At 38.3% G+C, this 22,691-nt stretch overlaps 1 protein-coding gene across 1 annotated transcript in view; it reads right to left on the bottom strand.

Annotated features, from left to right (window-relative positions):
• Nucleotides 1-22,691, bottom strand: part of PCDH15 (protocadherin related 15) — a 1,630,853-nt gene that overhangs the window by 241,112 nt on the left and 1,367,050 nt on the right. The window contains exon 20 of the mRNA XM_087863140.1: nucleotides 14,131-14,259. Within this exon, the coding sequence (XP_087719266.1) occupies nucleotides 14,131-14,259 (129 nt within the window). The remainder of the gene's footprint in view (nucleotides 1-14,130; nucleotides 14,260-22,691) is intronic.

Here is a 22,691-nt window from a genome sequence, read left to right as displayed (position 1 = left end):
GGTGTACCTTTGAAGTCTATCTGAAATCTATTTGTTATGAAACAGAGTCCCTAACTGATAATGCTCTTCTGTGGTAAGTGTGAAGTCAATGAAAGAAGGAAACAAAATTTTGCATTATCTTTTCTCAAAGCAAGCCAAGATTCGTTTAAAGCAGTGGAATTTTTTCAAAAAGTCAGACTGACATAGAGTGAGCCAAAAATTCACTTGACACAGTGACACAAAGAAGTCAATGAGCTGTGTTTTTTTTTTTAAATGCAGAGAATAAATGTTTACTAGAAAAGAAAAGAAAAAGAAGGGAAGAAGGAAAAGAAAAAAAAACTATTATGAATCTCTTCTTTCAGACACAATGTAGGTAGTCCAATAAGTAATACAGGAACTTAAAAAGCTGATAAATTCTCCAGTGAGGCTCTCTGATACATCTGCTACACCAACTCAAAGTAGTGATAGAGAAGGAGAGCAGGGCTGAGCACCTGTGGTTGGAAGCACTTCAAAACCTTGAAAATCTTCATTCTCTGAGACTTCAGAATGAGAAATTTACCATTTCTTTATGCTACAGCATAGCAGTCTGCCCTTACCAGGAGATGATAAAAGGACCCCATGTAAAGTAGATGTCTCACAAGAGAATGTACACCCTCCTCAAGATCTGTAACTATCCACTTTCATTGCTTCTGTATCAATAACTAAGGTAAGTTGCAGCATAGCTAATCGCTCTGCTATAGGAAGAAAAAGATTATCCACCACAAATAACAGCAGGATATGGTTAACAACTACTGGCAGGATCCAGGGGAATATACCTGAATCTTCCTTGTGCTGGCTGGGTTAAAGGGAGGAAATTACAGCTCTGAATAACAAGAGAGTTTCCTGATACCCGAGGTACTTGGGACTGTGGCAAGGATATCTGGAGCTGATCCTAACTCACTACTGGGTTACTCCCTGAAGCTCCAGAAAAACAATGGCTTACAATAAACCAGGTATAAATTTTAGAACTGTCTTAGAGATTTGAGGAAGAGGTCAGAGACTCAAAGCTATGGGCATTTTAGTATGGATTTATTATGTGAGACCAGAGAAGACACCAGTTAACTTTGCTGCCCAGAATAAAACAACGCCTCAATAACTTCCCTTCTTTGGAGCAATACAGGAAGGTGCAACTTGAGATGCACTAGCATTATCTGGACATTCAAGGGTGGCTCTCCTCTCTAGGCCAAGGACAGGACACTTATCCTGATGCTATGGAACTGTGTTCCTTAGTGTTAGTGTGAATGACAGAACTCTAGATTCTGGGTTCTGAATCCAGGTAGCAATACTCAAATGCCAAAGGCAGACGGATGAAATATTTCATAACAATTTGCAAGGATGGGATGGCAACTGAACTGCTATGATGCATAGGAATCATGGTGCTCCTAAGGGCAAGATAGTAGGGCAGCCAACAAGGGTAATGTTCGATTTATATAACCAAAAACTGCCCAAAGCAGGTGAACTAAAGACTCTTATTTACTATGATCTTTACTGTGATTAATGAATATTCTAAGGGTGGCATTAAATACCCGATTAAATTAAAGGGCATTAAATACCTGATTTATTGTCCATGAGATTTCACATAACATCATTTCAGGCCAAGGGGCTCATTTTATGGCAAAGGAGGTACAATTATGTACACATAACTACAGGATTGTAGTTGGCTGTAATATATTGTACCATCCAACAATGCTAGTCTGGTAGAACACTGGAATGACTTCTTAAAGAAATAGCTAAGGGCAACTTTGGGGATGACCTTCTATAGGGTTAAGGAAGTGGTGGCCATTATATGGTACTTTTATTGATAGGGAGAACAGGTGAGAATGAGAATCAGGGTTTGAGTATCAGTGGCCTCTATCACCATGATCCTGACTGACCTACCGGGGAATATATGATTCTGGTCCTTGCAAATTGAGGGTCTGCTGCACTAGAGGTCCTAGTGCTCTGGGGACAAGAGTCATGCTTCCATTAAAGAGACAGTAAGGTCCCCCTTACACCTACATTCACAGTTGACTAGTGTTTATTTTTTGTCTCTTTATGCCAATAGACCAAAAGGTATAGAAAGGAGCTGCTATAGCTGTAGAGAAAGTTAAAAATTTCTTGAAGATAAGGTGAGAGAACTTGCTCTACCAACCATCAAGACTTACTGGGTAAAATGGACATTTTAACAATATTAATTCTTCCAATCTATGAATACGGGATGCTTTTCCATTTATTTGGGTGTTTTTAATTTCTTTCATCAGTGTTTTGTAGTTTTCAGGACACAAATATTTTACCTCCTTGGTTAAGCTTATTGCTAAGAATTTTATCCTTTTGCATGCTATTGTAAATGGGATTATTTCCTTATTTTGCCTTTTCAGATAGTTTGCTGTTAACATACATTAGTATAACTGATTATTGTATCTTTTAACTTTGATCAATTTGTTTGTTAGTTCTAGCTTTTCTGTGGTCTTTAAGATTTTCTACGTTTAAGATTATGTCATCTGCAAACACAGATAATTTTACTTCTTCCTTTCCTATTTGGATGCCTTTTATTTCCTTTTCATGCCTAATTGCTCTGGCTAGAACCTCCAGTACTATGGTGAATAAGAGTGGTGAGAGTAGGTATCCTTGCTTTGTTCCTGATCTCAGAGCAAAGATTTCTGCTTTTTACTACTATGATGTTAGCTATGAGGTTTTTATTTATGGCCTTAATTAAATGGAGGTCGATTCCTTTTGTATCTAGTTTGTTGCAAGTTTTTATCATAACAAGGTGTCAATTTATTAAATGCTTTTTCTGCATGTATTGAGATGATTAAGTAACTTCTATCCTTCACCTGTTTATGTGGTGGATCACATTAACTGACTGTGTATGTTGAACCATCCCTTGGATCCCAGGGACTTGATCATGGTATCATGGTTCATGATCCTTTTAATGTGGTGATGAATTCAGTATGCTGATATGTTGTTGAGGATTTTTGCATCTATATCCTTTAGGGATATTGGCCTATAGTTTTCTTTCTTGTAGTGTTTTTGACTGGCTTTTGTAGAAAGATAATGCTGGCCTCATTAAATGATTTTTGACAAAGTCCCTCTTATCCAACATTTTGAGAAGAGTTTAAGAAGGAATAGCATTACTACTTCTTTTATTGTTTGGTAGAATTTGCCAGTGAAGCCACCTGATCTTGGCCTTACATTTGACAGGAGATTTTTGATTGTTGATTACTCTTTATTAATTATTAGGCCATTCAGGTTTTCTTTTTCTTCATGATTCAGAATGGGTAAGCTATATGTTTCTGGGAATTTATCCATTTCTTCTAGGTTATTCAATTTGTTGGCTTATAATTTTTCATGGAAGTCTCATAACTTTTTGTATTTTTGTGGCATTGGTTGTAATGTTTCCTCTTAGTTCTAATTTTGAGTGTTCTCTTTTTCTTAAAGGTTTGTCAATATTTATCTTTTCAATAAAACAACTCCTAGTTTCATTGATTTTTTTCTACAGATAGTCTGTGCTTTGCTTGATTTATTTCTACTCTAATCTTTATTATTTCTTTCCTTCTTCTTAATTAGGGCTTAGTTTGTTTTCCCTTTTCTGGTTCCTCGAGGTGTAAAGTTATGTTGTATATTTGAGATCTTTCTTATTTTTTTAAGATTTTTATTTATTCATTTGAGAGAGAGAGAGAGAGAGAGAGCATGAGCAGGGGGTGGAGCAGAGGGAGAAAGAGGCTCCCCACTGAGCAGAGAGCCTGATGCAGGGCTCGATCCCAAGACTCTGGGATCATAACCTGAGCCAAAGGTGAACACTTGACTGACTGAGCCACCCAGGCACCCTCTTTCTTCTATTTAATGTAGACATTTATTACTATAAACTTCCCTCTTAGTACTGCTTTAGCTACATCCCTTAAGTTTGGATATGTTGTGTTTTTGTTTTCATTTGTCTTGAGCTATTTTCTACTTTACTCTTCGCTTTCTTCTTTGACTCACTGATTGCTCAGAAATGTACTGCATAATTTCCAGATATGTGTGAATTTTCCAGTTTTTTTTTCCTATTATTGATTTCTAGTTTTATTCCGCCATTGTTGAAAAAAGTACATGGCATAATTTCAATCTTCTAAAATTTGTTAAGACTTATTTTGTGACCTAATATGTGATCTATCCTGGAGAATGTATCATGTCTCATTCAAGAAGTAGATGCATTCTATTTAGATACAATAGGGTCAGTTGGTCTGCAGTGTTGCTCAAGTCTGCTGTTTCCTTATTGATTTTCTGTAGATATTCTATCTGTAAGTGATAGTGGTCTTTGAAGTCTATTATTACACTGCTAATTTTCACTTCAGATCTGTCAATGTTTGCTTATATATTTAGATGTTCTGATGTGCATGCATTTAGTCATAATTATTATATCTTTTTAATGAATTGAACATTTTATCATTCTATAATGACTGTTTTTAACTGTCATGATAGATGAAACAGTGATGAAAAAGACAAACATTGATGAAACAGATGAACATTAATGAAAAAGAAAATAAAGAAGACATAAATAAATGGAAAGACTACCCATGTTCATGAATTGGAAGCTTTAATATTGTTTAAATTTCCATCCTGCCCAAAGCAATTAGAAATTCTATGAAATCTCTACCAAAATCCCATTAGCATTTTTCACAGAAGTTGAAAAATAGTTCCAAAATTTATATGGAACCACAAAGACACTGAATAGCCAAAGCAATCTTGGGGAAAAAGAAAAAAAATGGAGGTGTCACAGTTCCCGATTTCAAAGTATATTGCAAAACTACTATAATTAAAAGAGAGTTGCTCTGGCAAAAACAAAACAAAACAAAACAAAAACAGGCAAATAGACCAATGTTACAGAATAGAGATCCCATAAAAAATTCCATGCCAATACAGTTACCTGATCTTCAACCAAAATAACCAAGAAGGCACAATAGAGAGGGCTAGCGTCCTCAACAAATGGTGCTGGGAAAATCGGATACCCGCATGAAAAAGAAAGAAATTGAACCATATATTACACCATATACAAAGATCAACTCAAAATGAATTAAAGACTTATAAGACTTAAAACTGTTAATACTTCTAGAAGAAAATATAGGGAAAAGACTTGCCTACTAGATAAATGGGTATTTATGTAAAAGAAAATGAAAGTGGACTTGTATGTCACATCATATGCAAAGATCAATTTCAGATGGTAGATGTACTACAAATAACAAAATAAAGTTTTTCATAATATAGAAGGATATCTTACTGATCTAAGGATAGCAAGCAATAATTAAAAATGATGGCTAAGGGTGTCTGGGGGGCTCAGTTGGTTATGTGTCTGACTCTTGATTTCAGTTCAGGTCATGATCTCAGGGTTGTGAGATCAAGCCCCATGTTAGGCAGACACTGAGTGTGGAGCCTGCTTGAGATTCTCTCTCTCCTTCTCCCTCTGCCCCTCCCCACCCTGCTTGCTCACACGTGCACCCTCTCTCTGAGTCGCTTAAATAAATAAATAAATAAATAAACACTCTTTATACCAAAAGACACCTTTAAGAAAGTGAAATACAAGCTCCAGAGTTTGAGAAGATGTTTGAAATACATGTAACAAGGAGTGAGTCATAGCTTGAGTATATAAAGAAGTCCCACAGATGAAAAAGAACACTTAAAGAAGAAACTCAATGGTCATCCAAAAGATCGATGGATAGGAGATTTAAAAAGGTACTTAGGAAAAAAATTTGAAAATAGCAAGTAAACATAAGAAAAGATAATCAATCTCATTAGGAAAATTCTGATTAAGACTATAATGTGGGACCACTAAAATTGTACCAGACTGGCTCAAATTAGAAAGACTGACACACCAAAAATGCATGCGGAGATAATCTCTACCTCAGAGAATCATCACACTTACTATGGGAAACAACTCGGGATTTTCAGTATAGTTAAATATACTCATATTCATAACAGAGAAATTCTGGCACATATGCACCAGGAAACATTATATTAAAGTATTCACAGCAGCACTGAGTATAACAGCCTGAAACTGGAAGCCACTCCAGTCCTCATCAGTAGTAAGAATGTGAACATGAATCGTAGGACAGCAGCATACCATATACAAAATACATGAACAGACAGACAGAAAATTGACCTAAAAAGATAAAGGTGAATAAAGGAAGGGGGGTAGTAAAGAATACATACTCTATAATTCTATTTATAGACAATTTAAAAAAGATATAATTAAACTGTGTTGTTTATGGACGCTTATGGAGTTGGTCAATCCACAGTGGAAAGCAAGAAACTAACCACGCAGTTAACTGAAGGTGGAGGAGAGTGTCACTGAGAGGGAGCACACAGAGGGCTCTCTTGGTGATGGTTATTTCCCGGTATATACACCATATGCCCTGGCACAATATGTTAATTTTATAATAAATTGTGCATATATGTTTAGATCACTTTCCATATATTCCACATTTTTCTTAAAGTTTAAAGGACAAGAGTTGGTCTTAATAAAAAGCTTCAGAAACAGTTGGAATCCTTCCTGTAAAACCAAAAGTTGATTTGCCCAGCTTCCTCCTGAGTTAGGCAGTAAAGTCGGTGTAAGTAATTGTAAGGAGCCATCACATTTGTAGAGAAGGATAACTGAAATCCAGCTAGAGAGAATAGGCCATGAATTTTCATCAGTCTATAAAACAGAAGTGCAATTTGTAGAAAGTTGGATCTCATAAATAAGTAATGTAGCATTAAAAGGCACAGCTAGATGAATGGAGCAAGGGTTTGTGAGGCAAAACAGTCCGTATTTCTTCTTAGACGAATATTAAATAATTTAAATGGAGTATGTATTGTAAAGGGGTGGGAAGAAAATACAACTTCACGCATGTACCCGAACAGGCTGGAAGCTTATGTGTCCCAGGATTCTTGCCCGTAATCGTCTTAGACCTAGTGTTTCCCTGTTTCCAGGTGGTAAAGATTTTGCCCCATCCTGATTAGAAATTTCACTTGTTCTTCGCATTAATGCTGCTTTTTAAATGAAATCTATGTGCTCTATACTACATGTTGAAATTCCAATTCAGCAACTTCTACAAGCCAAATATTTTGGCTGAGTAATAGGTTTCTCAGATCAATATGACATAGTCTCAGCTTGCAAGAAATTGGGATAAATAGATAACTTCAATATGCTTTGGGAATTACTACCAAAAAGTTGTGCACAGTATACATGTGCCATGGGTATGGGTCATTTAGGATACAGAAAAGTTCAGGTTGGGTTTTCTGGAAGAGATTATGTTTGGCCAGAATTTTCAAAGATCAGTTCTCTAGGTAAAGAATGGAAAAGGAAGAAATCAAGGCAGGAGCATGAGCAGAAGCACAGGGACTCAGGAGAGGTACTGAGAAGGTGTATTAGTAGAAGACAAGCAGGTTAGCACAGACTCGGGGCAAGCTGGAGAAGCAGCTATGGGAGGTGAGGCTTATTTGCTGCACTGAGAGATGTTTCCTGTGGTTGAACTGTTGGTTAGAGACAGCGTTCCAGCAGGTACACTGAGGGTAATTAGGACTAGTGTGTCAGAATAATCGATTAAGTGAAAAAAAATAGCAGTCAACTAAACAAACTATGAAGATTTTTTTTTTAATGTAGTGTGTCCTTGATAGATAGCAGAAAAATAAAGTCTATGTTAAAAAAAAAGATGTTGTGGTATTAGTTCAAGTGAGAAACAGTGAGAGCTGGACTGTGGTTCTCTGGAGAGAGAAGGAGGGAATCTGAGAACAGGGAGAAACATGTAAAATTATCAGGATTGGTGATGGACCGGATGTGGACAGTGAGGGTGAAAGAAGAGACGCATGGCTCCCCAGAATCTGGCTTGTAACCGAGTAACCAAGAAGCAAAATTCAGGGGAGGGAGCCCTATCGGGAGAAGGGGAAGATAAGGGTAGAGCGTTAACACATGCTGAATATGTTAGTTTGGGAGGTGGCAGAAACATCTGTCACCTTGATTGTGGTGACGGTAACCAGAGTATTCATATGTCCTAACTCAAACTCACCAAATTGCATACATGAGCCATGTGTAGTTTCTTGAATGCCAATGATACCTCAATGAAACTAGAAAAAAAAGAGTATTGTTACACAGTATTAAAAGAAAAGGTTTAAGAAGCAAACAGATCTAGGGAAAGGTAGAACGAATCAGATCTGCTTAAACGTATGGAGACCAGGGGCAGATAGGCCGTAGGGTCTCAAGAAGGGGAGAGAGACCCATTTCAAATGTGGCAGTGAAGTTATTCAGATGAAGAGGACATTCAGCAGTACGGAGGTGACCACGATCAGTCACTGCACATCTGGGATTACACAACTGTGAATATTTACACACATGCACACACACACACAGGCACACGCACATGCATTTATCATAACAGATGAGAGTAAGACTAAAAGCTGCTCTAAGCGTAGGCCCTAAGTAAATATTGCAAAAATACATGCACAAAATGTTCTCACTCATTTACCAACGGCTAATTGAATATCCGAGAGATCACTAAGCTTCAAACATACTCACAAGCCACAAATAAATCTCCATCATAAACGTTTTTAGGTAGCAGCATTAAAACCCATGTCCCCAGTTCTTCAAATTGTGTGGGATTCCTTCTTGAGTTGACTGAGTACCGTGTTTTCATTGCATGGGATGACTTGACAAGAGAACCCATAAAATCCCCCACTTGTGGCCCACTTTAAAAAGAAGTATTATAGTTTTAGGCACTGTTGAATGCCATAGTGAGCTACAAAAAATAAATAAAACACCATAAGGCTCCCACCTTCATTTCATTTTTAGAGCCTCACACAGGGAGATGACAAGGACATTCATCAGAGACGCACCACTGATTTAGTTTGCCTAATGTTCCCTTATATATTTGGAGGAAATACCAATTTCTTTTTTTAGATGAACAGCTTCCCTACCCTTCTAAACGCTGAAGTTCATGAATGATTTTAAAACCGCTCTAAGGGTTTAAACCAAATCACTACCCCTTAAGGGCAGCTGGTGTTTAGCATGCCAACCCCACACTGGGAATACATTTATGTTTCAGGTTAAATAAATTCAGCCTCTTTTGTTTTAGAACTGGAAGAACATTTTGTTGACTCAGGGCTCTATTTCTGCTACTTAGAGCTAAAAGAAGTCAGCTCAGCATAAGAATTTCTACAAGGCATTGATGGGAAGTTGGCCGGGAAGCAGCTCACTCTACATTGCATACAATGCTAAGCTCCTGGTTTAAACGTAAGAGGCAGGGTTGCTTGCAAGCGTGACTTCTCTGCATCTCCGTGGGCTTTCAGGCCCAGGGCTACTCTGAAAAACAGAGAGGACGAATTTAGGAGACTTGTGGCTCCTAAGGAACTCTTCATGAGATGCTGCCAGGAGGCCAGACAGCTGGAGGAAGCTCCAAGGTTTCCCCTCCCCTCAACGTCCACTAACCCAGAATATCCACAGAAGAACCTCCTGAGCCCACCTGGGCCAAAGTCAAAACAGCTTCTCATCCTCCCTCATGCTACATTCTGTTGGACAACTACAAAGTTCTTCTTGGGACGCCATGTGGAAGACAGGGATTATTGAACAGATCTCCCCCACCCCCTTATCTCCTCCTCACTCCCCATCCAGACTCAGGGTGGAATCCATCAGGCATTAGTTGAGAAAATGAATGAAAATGGCGTGCACCATATTGGATGGGGTGTCACAATTCTCCACGTCCGCAGACCAGGGGTTTATGGTGGGACCAAACTCGTCTGCCTGACTCACATCAGGATGAACTGTTGCTAGCTGGTACTTCTGATTTAGGAAGAAATAGGGTCTGGGAGACACATCTAAGCAGTTCAGCAAACTTTAAGAAAAGATGTCATAATCCCAATATAGACCCAGTTTCTTTACCCTCACTATGTAACTTAACAATAACACATGCATGCATAACTTATTTATATATATGTATGTGTGTGCATAAATATTCTTTATTGCATAACCTCTCTCTCTCTCTTTCTGCCCCCCTCCCCCCCAGGCCTTCTGCTGCTTATGTGCACACCCTGGGATCTAGGAGGAGTGGAGATTTTGTGTGGCAGGTGTGAGGCCTCTTACACCTGAGACCCATTGGAATAAATGGTTGGCATGCTTGTGGTCCAGAGTCAGAATATGCATACAGACCCTCTAGATGTTGCCTCTTGTGACCTGCTGGAAAACGCACCGAACAAGACTTCTCGAGGACAGGCCAAGTCGCCAAGTCTTTCTACCAGCAGCACTGTCTTTAGGTCTCTCTCGCCTCCCCATCAGAACTCAACATGTTTCTTATCAATTTTCCAGAACTCCTCTGAACCAATCTTCCATGACTGTCAAACTATTGAGTTGTTCTCAAATTGCCTCTTGAGCTCAACTCTGTTCTCTATCATATATACCCGGTTTCTGTCTTTTCCTTCTTTTTTCTTTCTTTTTTTCAACCTGGAATCTCACTAATTTGTCAAGATACTGCAGATGAATACATTTTCCCATGAGCCCTGACACAGCTGCCTTAGTCCTCTGTGGCGTTCCTCATCCTTTAGGAAATCCTCAGGATGGCACATTGGACTCTTGGCGTAGAGAGGGAGTCCGTTCTTACTGTGTGTGCTGCGTTTCATTCTGCATACATTCTTTTCTCCCCAACAACACCGCTGCTGCAAATGCTCTGAGAATTATGCAAATGGCTTCCAAAGTTAAGTGTGGTATATCATACTTGTGTGTAGTGAGTTCTATGTTCAGAAATTACTGGTTGGTAGTTTGTTTTTTAATATGCTGATAAAACATCTTCGCTCTGCATAATCCATAAATATTGCTTTGGAAGTATTCCCTATTTAATAAAGTTTGATACTACCACACCACCTTAACACATAAAAAGTAAATAAAAAGTTCCTTCAGCATTTGCATGCAAATACTGGATTACACATCCTAAAACATCGTTAGAACAAAAACTCCTTCAGTTGGTGGCTCGAATTCAGTGCAATAGCTAACCATACATATCTTGGTTTTAAGTGTGTCTTAATAGTTTTTTTGGTGACAATTAAAATTAAATTTTATAAGCAGAGCATGAGTCATTTAGTGAAATTAATGTATTATATAATTATCATTAGGTAGCAACAGGAGACCATTATGGTGCATCAAAATTCCATTCTCTGAACATTACAACTTCCCTGGAACGGAGCAGAATCAGTAGGACGCACCTGCCCTACATGTTTTTGTGTTCCTTTGTACTTTCAAACTCGTTTTAGTTTTTTACGGAAACATGCTATTGCCTAAAGACCAGGACAGTTACTGCTTTGTCAGATTATGAATGCTGAGGTTTATATTTCAATTTTTAATGCTGAAATAAACTACAGAGACCATTTCTCATCTAATTTAAGAACTAGGAGACGAGAAACAAACTTCATGCTGTAAGTCCTTCAAAGACAAAGAACCACTAGGAAAAATGACATTGATAAAGAGAAAGGAAAAATAAAAAGAACTAATAATTAATCATTATGTTAATGTCTACTTACATATTATTAATTATATATTCCATATTGGTTTTATCTCTCCGATGCTAAGTAATTTACTTAATTTCTCTTAATTTAGGAGAAGTGGAAATGATACTTTTCCTAAATGATTTCAATACCTGTTTGTTTTATCTGAATAGTTAGTAGATGTGACTAAATACATTTTTCAGTTTTCTTTGGTTTGGCAACTAGAGAAACAACTGTAACGTATGGTATTTTTTTTTAAGATTTTTTATTTATTCATTTGAAAGAGAGAGAGAGAGAGAGCGAGCACAGTGGGGGGGAGGGGCAGAGGCAGAGGGAGAAGCAGAGGCAGCGGGGACACTGAGCAGGGAGCTTTATGTGGGGCTCGATTCCAGGACCCCGAGATCATGACCTGAGCCCAAGGCAGACACTTAACTGACTGAGTTACCCAGATGCCCCAATATTTAATCATCATTATGATCAGACTATTCTAATAGCGCCGGCCACTATGCCTGGGTTATTATAATTACCTTCTGATTCAGCTTTGTGGATGTAGAATCTCCCATTACAATCTACTCAGGAGTAATCTTTATAATAAAAATCTAGTGATGCCATACCTCAGACCCTCCAGGGGTCCCCCCAGCACCTTCCCCAATATGCACAGAGAAATGTTTACAACTTGGCACACTTGCTGTAATATGACAGGCCCTACGCTCCGTGTCTGTGCTTTTATTCATGCAATCACATGCTAGACCGCTTCCAACCCCTCCCAATTTTCTTCTCGCCAATATTCGTCCTTCATGAGCCAACTTCAGCAGCAACCCCTTTTCTGTGTTTTCTGCACATGCCGCTCAGATTTTACCACCTGGTTTGCCTGGTGTAATAGACACTGTCAGTGCCTCGCACGTGTCCCTCAGAGCATGTATACTTTCCGGCTGACTTCAATCTGCTGGTATCGACAGTCTGACCGAATGCCCTTGTATCCAAATGACAGAGAGTTGGCTGCTTGCTTGCACTGGAGGCAGGAAATACCAAAAATGCCCTCCTCCACAGCATCGGTGACCAAGAACGCTCAGGATTCCGTGCATGAATTTGCCAGTTTCATCACTTCACAGGATCGATAATTCTGGGACACATGTTTGTGGGATTTCCTAGATTTGCCCTTGGGATTGAGCTCCAGTCTTCCTAATGACTGGTTTAGTAGCTGTCCCTTCATTTCCCTGCTTTACTTTCTACTTGCCTGTGAGTATCACTTGAACTTCTCAAAAATGATTTCTACCTTGATCTTTTGTCTGCACGTCTTTTCTTGTAGAGTCCACAGTCAAAGTTGCTGCGACACTGGAGGTATTATTACAAAGGGTTCTGGAGTCGGATGGCCTGCTGGCTATAGGGCATCAAGACTCTGTGGCTTGTTGCAGCAGCACAATGACTAATCCTCTCCCCTGTGGTGAGCTGGGGTGGCATGAAGGCGTGAGGGAATGCATGCCTAATGCAATCTCTCCAGGATTTGAGAGACAGAGTGACAATGATGATGATAATGACTATGGAGTTGTTGTAAGTATTGTCAGGGCTCTGGGGAAAAAAACTGATGAGTTCAGGCTTCCTAGTTAAAATCACAGGGCATGGTAAAAAAGGTAGAAGGTCCCTGCCTTTAACATTTAGAGAAGCCCTCCTCTTCTGGAGCCAGAGAGGAAATTGGACTGAACAACAGACCTTTGTCTGACTGGAAGAACAGCTGGCTTGCAGAGAAGGCTTGCTTCAAAGCACCAGCAAAACTCCTATTCTAAGACTCAAGGCTTTAACAGGGAAGGGGTGGGTTCCTGAAGTCTGGACTCACACATCTGGGTGACCCACTTCTTGTGAGAGCAGGGTTCTTCCCTTGCCTGTGGCTCACACAGACATCTCATCTCAGGTAGATACTGTGAAATATGTGTGTCTTTCCCATAATTCACCCTCAGCTTATGCCTTCTAAACCGTCGACCATGTTCAAGACCAAGTATGACCCAACTGAGGAAATACTGCCCTTCCTATAAGAAAAATGGGATTATTCATCAAAGGAAGTACAGAAACTGGCTGACATGTCCAGTATTAGAATAAGGAGAGCATGCTGGACAAGAGGTGCTGTATGTGAAATATGGGTACAAAGCAAATGCTAAATAAATGTTTATACAACCAGATGAATTTACCTCTAAACATCTGTATTTTGAGGTATGCTATACAAATTCACACATAATGGTATAGCTAATTACATGTTTCTCTATAGATACCTTATAATCCCAGAAATATATATATATATATATATTATATAAGAAAAGAATACTCTCCAATGAATCAATGTTTAAATCACCTAAGGGTCACAAAATGTAAATCGACAAGCTTAATAAGTGAAATCCAAATGGGAACGAGGTGATTTAAGGAAAAAAAAACAAAAACAAAAACAAAACAATAAAACAACATTGAAGAGTATCCAGCACTGTGACTGAGAATGAATGCGCTTTATCGCTGTTTTGCCTTATACCCAAATGATCTCACTCACTGATCACCTTCAGTAATTTCGATGACCCACTGCACATCGCATTAGCTGAATCTCCTTTCAAAATTAAAGTGTGAGAAATGTACTCAACTAAAAAATTCATTTAATATATATATTCCACTTACCCGTACTTGACCCACAAAGGCATTGGCTTCTTCCTCCACCACAGACAGATTTCTAGGCAGATAGGGGTCGAACACTGGTGCGTTGTCATTGACATCTGTCACCACCACATTTACGGTAGCAGTCGAGGTCTTAAGGAAGAAAAAGAAGGACTAAATGTGAAAGGAGTTATTTTCATGTTGATGTCAGCTAATCAGTCATCTCGGTGTTTTGTCTATCTGAAATACAGTGAGACCTTGCCTCACTCCCACCAAAACCCAAAGTATCTCGCTGCTATTCCTAATCCTTAGCTTCCTAAAAAGGAAAAAAAAAAAGAAAAAGAAAAAAGAGGAAGTTTGCAATATTCAAGCACTTCAAAAAAAAAAAAGATGGAGAAAGCAAATGATGATATTATAGGGCAAACATCTTCTTGAAAATGTCAAGTATTTCCTGGAGGCTTCCTTTGAGAAAGTGATTTTACCTTTATCTTGTTCACATCTTATGGGTGGCAAGCTTTTGTTTATACACACATGTACCTCTTTTTCTCTGAAATGTAACATTTCTGTAGTTTATATCACTTATATTTCACACTTTAAAAATAAAAAATGGTACCTTCTCAAAGAGCACAGTGCATCAAATGGGTATTTTCAGGTAAGTGAACGCTGTCAGAAATTAATACATTCATCACTTTCTGGGTTCACCTCTACACCAAGAGTTTGAGCACCGTGTATCAGCAGCTAAGTGATTACCTTATGATCATACAGCCCAAGGAAATTGAAAGCAGGTACACGTAAAGTAGAATGTGCTACTGGGTTCAAAGGTAAACCCCTGGCCTGCTGCCATCACAGACTATTACTAGCTCAACTAAACTTTTGAAAAATCAAACAACATCTTCAGACGTGAGTCAAGCTGGAAACTGTTCTCTCTAATCAAAGCCTGAGAAGCCGCACTGCCTTACAGTGCTGGGCACATTACAGAAGCCTGGGGCCAGAATCGGAGAAAGAAAGGGCCCTTGGTTGGAAAATGAAAAATCCGTTAGGCTACGATACTACATATGTGACAAGAGGTAAATTAAAAAGTAGGAGAAAAATGCAAGATGAAATAATGACTCAACTTTTGTTTTAAAAAATACCGATAGAATTTGTCCTGACTGTACGTGATGTGGGATGCACCAACCCTTGGCTCAGAGGGAGTGAATCTGGGGAGATCCTGCAGTCGTCATGGGCTGAGGGGTCAAACAATGGATTTCCTAGCGACTGAGGAGGCAAGGACCTGGTAAATGCCCCGTCCTTCCCGTTGGGATCACTGAGGTTCTGTACTCATGAGTAATGGTGCATGGGATGTAGGCCTTGCCTCACTTTGACTAAAACCCAAAGCTCAAACTCCAACTGAATTAAGGTTGTCTGTACCTATTTTAACAGAAGCAAAAGTATATCCTCTTTTGAGCACCGTGACTTTACCACAAGCTTTTGTAATTTTTCCACATGTAACATCCAGCAGTCATTTAAAAATCACCATGCATAGCAGGGAATTCTTGGGTTTTCATAATGGGTTCTTTCTCTATTTGTGTCCTGGATACACTGGTGGGCTTATTCTGTGAAAATTCATACAGCTATTCAGTACGATTTGTACATATTTCTGTATTTAAAAGCCCAATGAAAATTTTACTTAAAGGTGTGACCAGAACAGTGTTGTGTAGTCAAAACCTGGAAACAACCTAAATGCTCACCAGCAGTAGATGATTTTATGTGCACAGTGGAATAATCTATAATGCTGAGGATGAACAGAGCGCCGTTACAAGGACCCACGGGGATTAATTTCAAGAACATAAGGTTGAGTGTAAGAAGTCAGACACAAAGTAGCACATAGTATGATTGATTCCAAGTGTATACATTTCAAAGATTGGCACAATGTCTTCATTGTGATAGAAGTTAGAATAGGGATCACCTTATGAAGAAGGTGGGCTGGGACTGGTGCAATCAAAAGGCTGGGCTCTTGGGCTGTTAATGGATTTCTGTTTCTTGTTCTAAATATTGATTACAGAAATGTGTTCACTACGTGAAAATTTATTAAGATGCACAATTAAGGTTTGTGCATTCTTCTGTGTGCATATCTTCATGAAACCATGTAATTTAAAAGATGCATGAGCACAAACACCCTTGTATGTAGATATACATGGCTCTGTATAAATTTGAACACTATCTGATTGGAAGAAATACAGAAAATTTAATTTGCTTCTTTTAACTTTTATATATTTTCTTCATTTTCTCCAACAAGGCTACATTGCTTTTATAACAACAACAACAACAAACCCAGTTAAACAAATGTTATTTCTCTAGAAGTTGTGTGAGTTAAAACCAGTAAAAGAATGTTTTTACAGGAGCAGTTCTCAATTTGCCTGAGGGTGAACAAGACATTAAAATTGACAGTCTGGGGTCAAAATCCAAGAGTAGCCACACTGGAGTGTGCTGTCTTCCCTTCAAATTATCTGAACCTCTTTATGCCAGCCTGTCCATATTTCCCTGTCAATCTCCTAGATGAGTTTTCATCCTATTCTTTACAATTCCCACTCTTGATCCTTTAGTGTGTGATATTTTCAGACTGTTTCAGTCCTTAGTCAAAGACTACAGACTGTAGCTGAGTAAAGCAGAACAGAGTTGGATCACCAAGAAATCTGAAAAGTTAAACAAGTCCACCATTTTTCACGAATAGGGGCTGATATCTATGTATAGATGTATTTCTCCACATCTTAGTAATTATATATTGACAGGAGGAATATCCATGTCTCTTTTTACACAAGTGTTACGAACTAAGAACACATAGAATAATTTCCAACTTGCATTTCTTGAAAAGTACTCTAAAGACCATTTGCGTCAGAATCCCTTGGTTAATCATTACAAATGCCCAGGCCACACATTAGACCTACTGACTCTATTCATTTAAATCTACTGAAATAGTGGTAGATTAGTTAGTTGTAAAGCACAATTCTGTAAATTTTTTTGATAGGTTCAGAAAGATGGTGACAATGCTTCAATACGGATCTGTGCCCTAGAGGAATTTTATGTATTTTATCAAGGACAGATTTTCAGGTGGTTAAGATTGAATACTCAGGAGCTCAGGTCATCTTAAGTAAAGTCGATAAAAAGAACAATATGTCAGCTAACACATGTTCACAATTAATTTAAAAATCGATTTATATTATGCCAATTAAATAAAAAAGGTAAGATACCAAACTAATAAACCTGATTAGTGCAAAGCTATCTGTTTCCATTAAGGGGATTTGTCTTACTGCCTATTTTCTCAAAAGTTGTATCAAATTACAGTTCTACAAGCTGGAAGTACTGGCAGTACTGTATTCCATAAATTATCACTTTTGGGGTCATTACTTATTTTAATTATAACATGTCATAGATTTTGTTAAGTCATGGATAAATCCTCACAATATGTATTAAATTCTCAACAATGCAAGCAGATATTTTTGCTGTAGCAGACCATTTGAATACACCTTTATTTTCATAAACTGCTATGGCCTTGAAATAAAGACACTGACGTGGTACTGTTGGTTTGGTATAGGATAAAATACATGAGATGTAAAGTCAAAGTCAAAAAAACACAATCATATGTACATTCATCTACATAAACCATTTTTTTATTCATGAGAACTTTTTTTTAAGTATTTTATAATCTTTCTTGATTTTATATTATGGACTTTACTGAGTCTGTCAAGCTAATTCCTTTTTTTAAAAAAGATTTTATATTTATTTATTTGAAGAGATAGAGACAGCCAGCGAGAGAGGGAACACAAGCAGGGGGAGTGGGAGAGGAAGAAGCAGGCTCATAGCGGAGGAGCTTGATGTGGGGCTCGATCCCACAACTCCAGGATCACGCCCTGAGCCGAACGCAGACGCTTAACGACTGCGCCACCCAGGCGCCCCTGTCAAGCTAATTTCTTAAATTACCGAAAACCTGGCTTAAGTAGAAGATATTTAGAGTGTTCAAAATGTATTCATTCTCTAGTTATTGAAGATAGAATTATAATGACTTGCTATTGATATGGCTCTAAATGAAACTATCTACTCATAAAGTGACATACAGAAAAATTCGCATTATATGCTATATAATTGAGAAACAAAGAACAGAATATTGTAGCTGTCTTTTTTTTTTTTTTGTCAGTGTGGAAACGTATCCATAGACACATACATGCACAAAGACCCTTTACAATTTTTCTATAAACATGTATGTTCAAACTAACGTTTATTAGCACGTTTAATTCCTTTCAATAAAAATGGAGAGTTTGGAGTCTGGAACAATGAGGATGTGTTGTTAAGGATCTGACCATTTTTATTACCATCCAGTAGGACAAGGAAAATACATATACACTGTAATGGGCATTCTTTTTAGGCAATATTAATCCAAAACATTTTTATTCTTAGCTACAAATCATCCTGTGGCTACAACATTAAAGCCAATCCAGCCTGGCCCAGATCATAGGGTTTCTTTGATGACATAGACAGGGTGCCCTTCCTACCAGGGAGGCTGACATGGGAGGCTTCTTCCCCTTCTGAGAATGAAAGAATATGAAATGTCTTCCAGAAAAGCAGAAAGGGGAGATGCCTTCCTATTCTGGATTATGGGGAGGAGAAGGGGAGGCACAGAGAAGACAAGGAGATAGGATGTAAAGGTCCTCATCTTCATCCCCTCCCCCCTACTATTCTGCATCACATCTACAGAGAGGAAGCATTGGAGAAGCACTTTGGGGAAAGTGGTAATAGGTACTGAGAAAGTAAGAGAACTTTGGGTGAAGCAGTGGCTGACTCATGTGGAGCATGGAAGCCTCCAGAGAATTTCCACGGCAGTCACATCTAATAGGTCGTGGCAGCAGTGGCAGAGACAAGTGGCCAAAGACAGAAGCTTGGTTTCTTTGCGTGTGGCTCAGGAATTCTAGAGGCTGAGAGAGCACTCTCTGAGCAAGGCCTTGGGTGAGGGCAAAGGACCCTCATGGTCACAGTCAAGTGCACATCAGGACTAGGCAGCAACAGATGAACCAAATGAAAATGAAAGATGAAAGCCTTCACTAAGGGAAGGGATAGAATTAAAAAGCCAGCACTGAGAGGCCAAATCAGACACACCAAGCAGAGATGGAGAGCATTCGAGCAGGGTGCCCTCCTCCAAGCGTCAAGAACTAGTAAGCATATCCAGCACCTGTACCATTTTAGGATGAGGGCAGGCAAGAGAGGAATAGCACTATTAGCAGCTCCCCTAGTGAGTGCACGTTTACCTCGAAAGGAGTGGTTAAAACAGAAGAGGCTGGGGTGTTGTTTCAAGCAAGTGAAGTGTGACCCGACCCAGCCCAGGGACACATTACTGTCTAGGCAGCAGAGTGGACTCATGAAGATTAGATTAGGTATTAAAAAAAAAAAGGAGCTTTTAATTTTGCACATATCTGAGTGCATTGTGAGGAGAGTATATACTTTCTAAATATCTATACTGTAACAATATGTAATATAAATATAATTTATTATATTATATAATATAAACAATAGAAACTAGGAGAACATCATAGATTATCACAACTAAAAAAAATCAAACTTCTGGAAGATTTACTTCAGAAAACACTAAAATGTCAGTATTTTATTCCCCAAAAATGAGAAATATAGATCTATGCTTTTCAGAGAATGAACAAGTAGCTCATTCTCTCTTTAAATTACATGGTCATTTCTTTTTATAAGAGTATACACCCAAATAAAACCACCGCAGTTTTGTTTTTTCAAGAACTACCAGGTCTCATTATTCTGTTCTAAAATTTTATTAAATGAGCTATATTGAAAAATTCAGTTATTTGCATTTCACACACAATTCTTCTCACATATATATTTTTCCTTTTGCTAATGTTTCCTATAGTTTGACTAAACAGTTAAACGTTCAGCTTCTGGATTGTAATTGCTTATTTACGTTGTCACGTTTAAAAGACATTCAGGGGGGCGCCTGGGTGGTTCAGTAGGTTAGGCATTGTCTTTGGCACAAGTCATGATCTCAGGGTCCTGGGACTGAGTCCTGCATTGGTCTCCCTACTCAGCGGGGAGCCTGCTTCTCCCTCTCCCACTGTTGCTCCTCCTGCTTGTGTTCTCTCTCACTGTCAAATAAATAAAATATTTAAAAAGAAATAAAATAAAATAAAAGACATTCAGGGAATAATGTCAGTTCAAGGCTCAATCATAGATGCTAAGCCTCCTGCCAATATGAAATTATAAACATCACCAGTATTCACTGACAAAGCCATAATTGAGGAAGTCAAGCTAGGAATTCTAGAAAATATTACTGAGAGCAAAAACCATGATAAAATCAAGTTATCTATTATATAGTTCAAGAATGAAAACAGTATTGCTGAACTCATGGAAATCTGGTCAGAAATATCCACACTATTGAACAACTTTGTATTTTGAATAAGAATGCTTCCCTGTTGGGAAATGACAACTGATAAATTTGTTTAAAAAAAAAAAAGCAAAAAAAGAGAAATTCTGACCTCTATTTGCATATTTCTATCTTTCACTGTGATTTCATTATGCATATATTTTGCTGAGCTATTGGTTTATGGATAACCACAATCCACAAAGACCTACTTACTAGTTATCTCTCAGCCCAGTGTGGATAATAAGATATAAGAAGCCTTACGCCAGGTGTGGTCTCTGAAAGAGCTCTAGTTCAGGTAGAAAAGACGGCAGACTCTTCTTGCACTCATCTTTACCTTCTGCTCTTTGCAAAGCAGAGCAGATGCCCAGACTTGCGTTAGTCACTGTAAACCCATTAGGTAAGGAGAATGAAGATGAAACAAATACACAATAAATGGCGGGGCAGAGAAGAGACAGCGGGAGCCCCTGTACCAGCCCCTTACTGTTCACCGCTACGTTTCTTTATATTTGAGACAAACAAACCCTGCTTTGTTTAAGCCCCTGCTGTTTGGCTTCCTCTCACAGCCAACTTCCTAAAGGCTATTGCTACCACTGCTGCTGAAGGAGTTCAGAGAACATCACCCCAAAAGATGCCACTTTGCTGCATTGACTCTTCTGAGTGAAATGCACTTGAAAAATAGCAAATACAGGAAAAACACCAAGTCCTTCCTTCTTTTTCATAAAAACAGGATATTAAATTCCCATGTGAAAGATGTACTCCCCGTATCAGAAGGAAGGTAACATTTTTATTATCAACAAGCACAAAAGGTTGAGACCAAGAGAATTCTATACAAGCAGACCTTGTTAAAGTAATATACACCTCCGTTTAGCCTCCTCACATATTTAGCCGTCTTCCCACACCTGCCTCTCTCCCTTTCACCTACTATGATAGCAAGTGGGCCTCACCAATCCTTTGGGTCTTCATTTCCTTACGGGGACTAAAACATCATGTAAAATTTACATAAATTTGTATGCTTTCTCCTCTTAGTCTGTCTTTGTCACTTTAATTTTCAGACTGAGCCAGGGACCTTAAGAGGGTCAAGGAAAACTTCTTCCTCCCTGTTGGTCAAATTATACCCATAAACATAATAGGGTTCACCCAGATTTTCCAATAATATTTTCCAATAAAATGTATTTTTAGCTCAGATTGCTCAGACTTAGTTTAGCTTAGAAGTAAATGATGTTACAAAGAAGCTTCTGGAAAGAAGTTGACTATATGTTCCTTCAAAAAATGCATTTGGGAGCTATCCTATATGCTATTATTTTAAGTAAGGTAAAACATAGCTGCTTTAAAAAAGTATATGATATACAAAAATTTTGAAGTTGATTTCAGCTAAAATGCGAAAGTATTTGAATAAAATGTGGTAGAAGCTTTCTTTTCTTTTTTTAAAGTTTTATTCATGTATTTGACAGAGAGAGCACAAGCAGGGGGAGCAGCAGGCAGAGGGAGAGGGAGAAGCAGACTCCCCACTGAGCAGGGAGCCTGATGCAGGACTCAAGCCCAGGACCCCAGGATCATGACCTGAGCCGAAGGCAGACGCTTAACTGACTGAGCCACCCAGGCATCCCTGGTAGAAGTTTTCTTAAGGAATTTTCAACTGTATAGATTTGCAAGGAATTCCAAGTAAATATAAATAACTATTAAATTCTAGAAACTATGAGTTTATCTGTATTCATGATAGATGAAAAAATCTCAATATTTATAATAATGAGCTATTTCACTTGTATAGGTTTTTTTCAGCTACTATTGACAAAGTTGATTTAGAGAAGGGAAAAAACACAGGAACATCAATAACATTCCTTCAACTTTGTCTACAAAAACATTAGCAATGAGCAGTAGAACATTAGCTCTCCTCTCCCCTAATGACATTTTGGGGGTGGCGGGGGAGGTAGTTTTCCATGATGAAATTATCAAATGATATCTTCGCAATCTGTTTCACATAAATTGCTAGGAATAATTTTGATTTAAGAAGTATACATCGACCTGGGGTCTGTGTTCATTCAATATCTTTCTTCAGACCCATTATCATTAAGGTTAAAAGGTTAATTTTACCATAACTCCACAAAGGACATAAGTTTAAATGTGTAGATAAGAAAGGCATGACTAACATAATAAAAAATTATTATTAAAAAAA

Source organism: Ursus americanus, chromosome 6 (genome assembly GCF_024610735.1).
Source record: "Ursus americanus isolate L20-20 chromosome 6, mUrsAme1.1.p, whole genome shotgun sequence".
NCBI lineage: Eukaryota > Metazoa > Chordata > Mammalia > Carnivora > Ursidae > Ursus > Ursus americanus.
Note: the sequence above shows the minus strand (reverse complement) of the source record. Positions and strands in the feature narration are given on the sequence as shown.